Source organism: Echinops telfairi, unplaced genomic scaffold (assembly GCF_000313985.2).
Source record: "Echinops telfairi isolate 266 unplaced genomic scaffold, ASM31398v2 ScPeMD7_31;HRSCAF=116, whole genome shotgun sequence".
NCBI classification, from domain to species: Eukaryota; Metazoa; Chordata; class Mammalia; order Afrosoricida; family Tenrecidae; genus Echinops; species Echinops telfairi.
In genome coordinates this window covers 44,432,459-44,441,678 of record NW_022103928.1, presented here as the reverse complement: position 1 = coordinate 44,441,678, position 9,220 = coordinate 44,432,459, and the positions used below count along the sequence as shown (strand labels likewise).

Below are 9,220 nucleotides of genomic sequence, written 5' to 3'. Positions count from 1 at the left end.
CAAGGCTAAGGCCAAGGTCAGAGCCAATCAGGTGAGGGATCTCATTACAATGTCGATTCTGTTGCAACATATCTGCAGTGAAAAGACCATTGGTCAAATGTACGTGAGAATTCAGGTGGTCAAGCAAGAATGAATTGCTTCAAAGCCCTGGAACCATCTGAGGCCTCCATTAGACCTCCACTGAGATCTCAGCCCAGGGATTGTCAGTGATGTGATAGGTGATCAGTACTATTTGAATTCAATGCCCCAGTCTCAGGGCCAAGCACTAGCTCCTCATCGCCACACTGAATGCTCACACTATCTTTCGGCACGTGCCCCAGCAGAGCAGAGCTGGATGGGTGGTGGCATCTTGGCAGCAGCTGGGACCAGGCCACAGACCCATTAGTAGCACTCTGGCCTCCTGTTTGGCAGATCAGGCTTCCTTCCAGAGACCTCATAGACAAGCGTGTACATCAGCAGAGACAGGTTGTCCAGCCTGAGTCACGTCTCTGCATCCTTCCCTGGAGGCCAGCTGCTCTTTGGTCTATTTTTGGTTTGTCTCCAGTGAAGGTGAAGGGTTTCTGGAGCCCCTCTCCCAAGGAGTCCGGCACCTCGTGCACTCTATTGGCCATGCGTCCTACCTACTCCGTAGAAAAGAGTGGGCTTCTGCACTGAATGTGCATTCTGGAAGGCCTGCCTCAGACCCCCCCACCGGCTCCTGCCCTGGTCCTTCTTCCCCTGGAGGTCTCCCGTCTACTTCCAGCTTGTACGCAGTTCCAAGCATCTATAATATGCCAACCTCAGACTCGCTCACTGCCATCAAGTTGATTCTGATTGTAGTGATCCTATAGGACAGAGTAGAACTGCCCCTCTGGGTTTCTAAGACTGTAAGTCATTATGGCAGCAGAAAGCCTCATCTTTGTTCCCATGGAGTGACTACTGGTTTCGAACTGCTGACCTTGTGGTTAGTCACCCAACATGTAACCCATTACTACCGGGTTCCAATATGTCAACCAGCAGGCATGAATTAACATACATTTACAAGGTTGGTGGATTTCAGCATAAATAGGGAAGCTGCTTTTATCAGACCAACACAAGGAGAAAAGAGCCTGCTTGTTCTGGTGACAGCTGCTCAGGCAGAGCTATGGCAGAAGGCCACACATAGTCGTGCTGCCAAGGAATTGCTTTCTAAAACCATTCCAACCCCCTTTATTATTATCCCATGTTGCCTTGGAGCAAAAGGTTGTGAGAAGATGACACCAGATGGCAACTCACCACAATTCTAAACACTGTGACCATCTTGCCGCTTTGAAAGGCCTATAGCAACCCCAAGAAAAACTCTCTGTATTCAATCTTCCTTCGTCCGCTCCTTTCCCGATAAGACCCAAAATGTCATCCAAACAGCCTAAGAAAGGAGCTAAAATGAAGCGGAACTATACCTGCGATTTGGGCTGAAGGCTATTTCCTTTCCACCTGTCAAGGTAATTCCACATATGTGTTTCTGTATGTAGTCATTCTAGAGCTCCTACTAGCCACCCACTTTACGGTTTCCCCTAAAGTGAATCCCTCCCTCAGATGCCTCAGAGCACAGCAGAAGCTGTTGGGTAAAGGGTATATGTGTGTGTGTACGGGGAGGTTAAAGGCAGGGGATTAGAAGATTAGAAGAAAGATGATCCGAGCCAGGGAGGGAGGGTGGCATTTACTGGCCAGACACCTCAGTCATGCTTCAGTTTAAACACTACATACTGGGCTGGGGGCTGAGATAAGTTGGGTATGAGCGCACTGCTGAGGCAGGACTAAACAAGACGAGACAAGCTCATCACTGTGAGCACCTCTGAAACCCTGCCCACAGGGCCGACTGTGCTCTCGGAGCAACTTCCGAGTGTCCCCAAACTCCTTGAATGTGGAGGAGGAAGCACATGCCATTTCCCTGGGGTGTGCCCCTGTCCGCTCACATCCACCCTGGGTACGTCGGAATTCACCAGTTTCTGCCTAGAGGCAGCTCTTTATGCCAAACACTGCAGGAGCAGGCTGTCAATGCAATGCCACGCTGCCCTCCTTCATCAGACACTGGACTCGCCGATGTTTCCTTCTCCCGTTTCTCAGAACGACCCTTCCCTTGGCTTCCTCTCTTCACCATTCTAGTTCGGGCCCACAATCCCTTTCTCTAGATTTGTGCCAGTATTTGTACTGACTGGTCACACTAGCCTTCCTCCCGTTTACACACAGCCACCAAGCCAGTCTCGTGAAATATCCTTCCAATCACCTTGGATAGCTTTTAGTTAGGTCCCTCTCAGGTCCTATCTCTTCGTTAGACCCCTCAAAGCAAACCTGACACAAGAATTTAAGGTCTGTGATAGTTCGATTTGGGGCCAACTTGGCTGCACTCTTAAGAAGCTATGAGTGGTGGGTCACAGCCTAAGGACATCTACTTGAAGGTCTGGTTGATTTGATATCCATGACATGGGACACTGTGAAAAAGCCTCTCTCTGTTCTTGCTGGTGTGGATTCTGCATCTGTCACATCTGTCTCCAGGTCACTGAACTTGGGTCACATCCCGCCATATGGTCTGTTGATCCAGGGAACTATCAGCAGTCTGCTGTAACTTATGATCTGCTGATTCAACTCGACCTCCACCAGCTGGTGACCCTCCTGCTTCCTGGCCCCAGGCAGTCACAGAAATCAGGAAAGGCCTCCAGCTTACTATCTGACACACGGACTTACACTAAAATGGACTTAACTGTTTCTATAAATGTGTGAGCCATGTTTCTTAAAATAACCTTCTTTCTTTAGATGCTTATACAATCACCATGGGCTTTTTTTCTCTAGAGAACCCAACCAAACGCAAGGCCCTTAATGGTTTTTCAATCAAAAGGCACTGATAATTGCTGAGGATTGAAACAGGAACACTGGAAACAGTGAAGATCAGTAACTGGAAAATATGACCTTGGTGATGGAAACAACACAGGAGATTACATGGCAGAATTTTGCTAGAACAATGACCTATGGGAAACACCTTTTTCCAACAACATACAGAGAGACTATATGTGCCTCTCACTGGATAGAATACACAGGAATCATATTGAATGCGTCTGTGGAAAAAGATGGAGAAACTAAAAAATATCCGCACAAGATCAGGGGCTGACTATGTGAAAAAACATGTGAAACAAACTAATTGTTCATATGCAAGTTCAAGTTCAAGCTTAAAATTATGAAGACAAATTCACAAGAGCCAAATTATATACATGTCACTTAAATCTAGAGACCTTATCAACATTAAATTAGCTGTATTGGACACTAATGACTGAAGTCAAGACACGTCATGATATGACACCACCAAGAGCATACTTGAAGAAAGCCAAAGGTCACAAAAAGAGAGAAAGGTCCAAAATGGATGTACGAAGACCCTCTGAAACTTCAGAGTAGCTAAAACAAAAGGAAGAAATAATGAAATAAAAGGGCTAAAAAGAATATTTCAAAGGATGTCTCTAGAAGACAAACTATTATAAGAAAAAGTGAGAAGACCTGGAATTAGAAAAACAAAAGACTGAGCATTTCTCAAGAAAAGAGAACTGAAGGAAAAACTCAAGCTTCAAATGGTAAAAATAGAAGTATTTGGTGAGCAAACGTTTGAAGGCGGCAAGAAGCATCAAAAGAAGAAAGAATAGCTGGTCTATAATGCTCTGTAGTCTATGGTCTATAATACTCTATAGTCACTGTACAAAAAAAGGTTGATGTTCAACCATTTTAGGAGGTAGTATATGATCAAGAATCAATGATAATGAAGGAAGAAGTTCAAGTTGTACTGACAATATTGGGGAAAAGACTACCTCCATTGGTGTAGAAGACTACCACCATGGGCAGCCAGGGCTTGGTCCTGCTGGGGAAACTAAAGCATCCTGCAGACCCTTCTAACTGTCTCACCAAGGAATGGGGAAGCTAGGGTGCCTATCCACCAACTACATCTCTCACTGGACAAGAGTTTCCCCCCTGAGTATAATCCTAGTACTTCCAGAGTCCAAAATAAAATGCTATGGTCCCAGAGGATTTCATCAGCAGAGAAAGGACACGAGTGAGAAACCATTAGTATGAGGGGCTGCAAGTGAACCTAAGATGGCTATAGTCACATGGGGTAGAACAAGAGGGTCTGCTATAGCTTCTTACTGCCTCAGGAAAAAGTCTCCACTCCCTAGCCTACCCTCCCATCTCAGAATGCCAGATGAAATACAGGGCACACAATAAAATTTGAATTTGACATAATGAATAAGATTTTAGGATAAGTATGTCCCAAAGAATGCACTGGACATACTTATTGTCATAAGGTCATAGGTCCTCCTTAACCTGGTCTCAGGAGAAAGATAAGACTTTCTACTTCCAGAAAGAGTGACGGTCTTGAGAACCCAGAGGGGCCGTTCTACTCCGTCCTATAGGGCCGCCAGGGGGTGGACTGGACTCAATGGCAGGCACTGCATTTAAGCTGGCCTCATTCCATTTTGTTTCTTTTAAAAAATAGGCTTATTGGCATACACTTCACTCACACAATTTAACCATTCAATTACATTGAGGAGATTTGAGCAGTCATCACCACAGTACATTTGAGAACATTTTCTTCTCATATTCATCCTTGTTAGCGCTCCACTTTCCCCTATCCATCCCTGTCATACCTGTAGGCAATTAACAATCCAGTTACTTGTCTCTATAGATCTACCTTCCCTGGATTTCATATACAGGAAATCATACAAAACACAAACAGCAAGAAAATATTAAAAACTGAACTAACTTGAGAATTGGGTCAAAAGGAAAATCAAATGTTAAGGTATTCGATTTTAACCTAATTACATCTGCCATAATCAAATTTACAAGGCCCTCTGATAGCAAGGCTATTCACATCCCTCAACTATGGTCAGAGGGAATTCGGTGGAAGCGTAATCTATCTGGGGACCCTGCAAATGTATTTTGGGATTCCAAGGTCATCCATAGCCTTCTGAAAACAGGGGGTTCACAATTTAAGCTCTGATACTGTTCCTTCCTTGAGATTTGGATGGTATTATATACAATCCTTGGATCACGGAGGTTGGTGTGCCTCTTCCCTGTGGACTGAGTTGATACCTCAATTAAAAGAATGCTTATTTTTAAGATAAGTCTTTAAAACTCCAAATGCTATTTTTTTCGAATACCCAGGCACCATCTCGTTTCTTAACCACACTGTGCTATAGCACCCGTATATTCAGTGATCTCTTCATGAGTCAGCTTCGAGCAGGGCCATGTGATAAGAGGTAACTGTTCTTAGATTGGGGCTAGAATTGTGAACCCAAATCCATTCATATATATGAATATCTATATATATGGTTCACTTTAGAGACATCCTTATCATATCATTATCATTTTATGATAGGGAACATTATAAGTTATCCCCTTGGGGCAGAAGGTAATTCTACAGATAGTCTCATTCATTTAATTTACCCAATGGTATAAAATTTTAAAGGCTATTGAGAAAAAAAGAAAATTACACAATTATAGGACAGCTTCAGACCACAAAACATGAATCATTCCATTTTCTAATGCTCTGATTCTCAAACTCTTTTCTTCATCAAGAAAAGTGTCTTCATTAAACCTGGTAGCAGCCTTCCAAGCCCTTCCCCCAAGAGGGTGCTCACGATTGTCCCCTGATGGGAGTAACTACCTTACTTCTACCTGTCTCCAGTCTACCTACTCTCTCTAGGCCTGGCATCCTCTCTCCCTTCTAGGAGCTTGGGCTGCCAGCACAAGTCATCCAATGACCTCTTACCATTCCTATCATCTGTCGGAATGCCTAGGCTAGCACAATGATGGCATGTAATTACTTAATGTAGATGAGCCCAGCCCCAACAGCCACTGTAAGCTCTGTGAGGGTTGGACGGAGTCCCTCTCATCCCCACTGCTTCTGCAGTGTCCACCAGATGCTGGGTGATGTCAGCATTCACTGAACAGCTGTAGGGAAAATGAATGAATGAATGCTACATTCCATGAGAGCTGGACCAGGCCAAGAATAACATAGAAAGCAGCCAAAGCCCTCACTGACACGAGGAAGGGTGGTTAGTTTCTCAACTATAATAGCATGGTCCTCCAGCTCCCATAAGCTGGCCAATTAGTCCTTTCTATTAATTCTAGATTTGTCATACAACACACACACATGCGTGTGCATGCATACACACACACCCCTGCACATACATGCATGTCCCACACATGATTCCCACTAGGCCTTTGGGGCCTGGCTTATGTATCCTAATTTATAATAACGCCTTCCAAACGACTATTCCATTTTTTAAAATTCTCTCCCCACCCCACCTCCACCACCTTTTTTTTTTTGCATTAGATGCTCTGATGTGTATATATAATCATCATATAACACTTTAAATTGGCAAAGAGTTTAACATTTTTATGTGTATTTTATTTTTAGCTGCTGTTGAGTAGACGCATAACAACATTCACAAATTTAACGGTTTCTCCACGTACAATTCAGTGCCATTGCTGATCCTTCCAGTTTTGGATCCTTCTCACCCTCCTTGTCCGAGCTGTTCGTTCTCCACTCATCGAAAGCCACCACTAAAGCACCTCTCTTTTCAATTGGTGTCATCAATTTGATCATATACAGATCACTCTTAAAAGCACACAGTGCTCAAGCAAACATTCTTTACTAGGTAAGCTAAAACAAATGCTTAACTAAAGAAGATGTCAGGGGATACTTTTGGCTTCAGGCATCACGGCTACCTCGGGCCAATAGTTTTGGGGAATATATCCATGGCTCCCTGGTAGCATAGTGGTTATGTGTTGGGCTGGATCCGCAAGGTCAGCAGTTGGAAAACCCCAGCCTCTCCAACACATTATTAGACCAATTAACTGGAATGCCCTATGGAAGCATGACCCTAGACTTCCAAACCACCTTTAAATGGGTTCTTTTACCTGAATACCACAATATCCATGTAAGGTTTCTAAAGTGGGTATCTCTTCTTTTGACAAATGGAAGAAATTGGTTAAATGGTTATCCGGGCAGTTACTACTAAATGGAATCGGGTAGTAGGGATCCTCTAACTCATCATTTATAAATAAGGCCAAAATATGTCTTCGATTTGTAATGTAAAACAGGGCGTTTATTTTCAAATCAAAAGCACATTTGGTTCATTTCCTCAGCCACACAGCAGCCCTGGGTCCACCCTTCCCCACTCAGTGTGTTCCACGCTGTGTGGAGGGGACAGCCCACGTGGCCCCTGGAATCATACAAATAATTAGTCTGGACTCCCTCCCCAGGAGTCTACCTTTCTTCATTTAAGAGTTACACACAAGTCGAAAAGTTAGAGGTGTGTTCAATAAACCCAGGAGGAAGAAGTGCTAATGAGGTTCCAAGCAGCAGCTTAAAAGCAGTCATAAAAACGAAACTTAGGGACCTTTTAGGGAAGGGTTTCCAAGATTGCAACTCTACAAGAGTAGAAGGCTCCGTCTTTCTCCTGAGGAGCAGCTGGTGGCGCCAAACTGCTGACTTTGTGGACCAAGGCCCAACACGGAACCACCACACCACGAGGGCTCTTAAAAGTCCCCAAGTGAGATTTAACCAATTAAGGGAGGGCGGTGAGGGTGGGATCCACAGTACACTCCCACCTTACTTTAAAAAAAAAGTGTGGGTGCGTGCGGGTGTGGTAGAGGCCAGGAGTATAAACTAGTAGGGAGGAGGATCTGACGGATAAAGGTAACAGCTACCAAACAATTGCCACCACCTGGAACCCTGCAGACCAGAGCGAGGGCTAGAGCGGCGGTTCTCAACCAGTGGGTCGCGACCTCCTTTCACAGGAGTGGTCCGATTCTTAACAGTAGCAAAATGACAGTGATGAAGTAGCAACGAAACTAATTTGATGGCTTGGGGGGGAGGGGGGGGTCACCACCACCTGAGGAACTGTATGAAAGGGTGGCGGCCTGAGGAAGGTTGAGAACCGCTGGGCTAGAGCAAGGGGCTACCTGTAGCCGAGCAGCGCTCGCGAGCGAGCGGCAAGGGAGCTGCCCACCTCCCGGCACGCACCACTGAGCTGCACAAAAGTCTGGCCACAGACAGATCCGAGCCGCCCAAGTCCCAACGCCTGCGCCTTCAGCCCCCAAATCCCCTGGAGTCTGACACAGGCTCCCCAGCAAGGTGAGGAACGGTGGCCGAGAAGCCTCCTCCCCCACGTGGAGACGTCAAGCGAGAAAATGCACGGGGTCGGGGTGGGGGGCGCAGCCCCACGGCACGACACAGCCACCCCGGAGGATCGGCGCGTCCCCGAGCATCCGTCCCCAGCCTGCGGCCCGGCCCCGCCCCCCGAGCGGGTCGCGCGTTCCGCCACCAGCAAAACAACCCGGCGCACCGCCCCTGCGCGGGCGCCTTCAGGGTCCCCGCGGCGTCGCGCGCCCTCCTCGTCCCCAAACGACGGCGCGAGAGAGCCGCCGGCCGCTGGCGGCACAAGTCCGGCTCCAGGCCCGCCCGGCGCCCCGCACCGAACAGAATGCGTGCCAGGAGGGTGACAGGCACGCGGGGACCGCGAGGGAGGCAGCAGGCAGCGGCCGAACTCACCGGGATGTGCACGCGCAGCGACCGCCTCTTGGAGCTGGAGTTCTTCTTGCCGCCGCTCCCGCCGGGGCTGGCACCGTCCTTCTTCTTCTTGGTATCCATGACCGCGCTTCCCATCACTTGACCCCCAAGGGAATTCCGGGTGACGAGCTCCCGGAACGGTCTTCGCCCCGTGCGGCCGCGGGGCCGGACCCCTCCCCGTCTGAAGACACCTTGCAGGGACTTCCGCGGCGAGCGACGGGGAGCGCGCGCCCGGGAGGGCGGTCGAGCGAGCGAGCGAGCGCGGAGCCCGAGCGTCCTCTCCTGCGTCCGACGGGCTCGGCCGACCCCGAAGCAAAGTCCAAGGCTGTCCTGCGAGGCGCCGACGCCTCAGACCCGGCACGGGCTTCCCTGCGGGCCCCAAAGTTTCCTCGCCTTCGCCAAGCGCAGCCACATTTCTGTCACGCTCTCGGCCCCTCCCACGCGCTCCCACAGGTAACCTGGAAGACAGGTGCAATGGAAGAAAAACAATTTGGGAAAACAGCCCCGCCCGGGCCGGGCCTGGAGTGGAAAATCCGGCGAGAAGAGGGAGGTTGGCGTATAAATACCCTCCCGGGCCGCAGCCCGCGCCAGCCCCGGCCCGACGGGCCCGGCCCTCCTGCGCAGGGGCGGGGAGGGAAGAGGCGG

General features: G+C 48.3%; 1 protein-coding gene across 1 annotated transcript in view; it reads right to left on the bottom strand.

The window, feature by feature from the left end:
* PRKAG2 (protein kinase AMP-activated non-catalytic subunit gamma 2) overlaps positions 1-8,750 on the bottom strand; it is a 312,641-nt gene extending 303,891 nt beyond the window's left edge. Inside the window, exon 1 of the mRNA XM_045290146.1 lies at positions 8,558-8,750. Within this exon, the coding sequence (XP_045146081.1) occupies positions 8,558-8,671 (114 nt within the window). The 5' untranslated portion in view covers positions 8,672-8,750. The remainder of the gene's footprint in view (positions 1-8,557) is intronic.
* Positions 8,751-9,220: the final 470 nt, after the last annotated feature.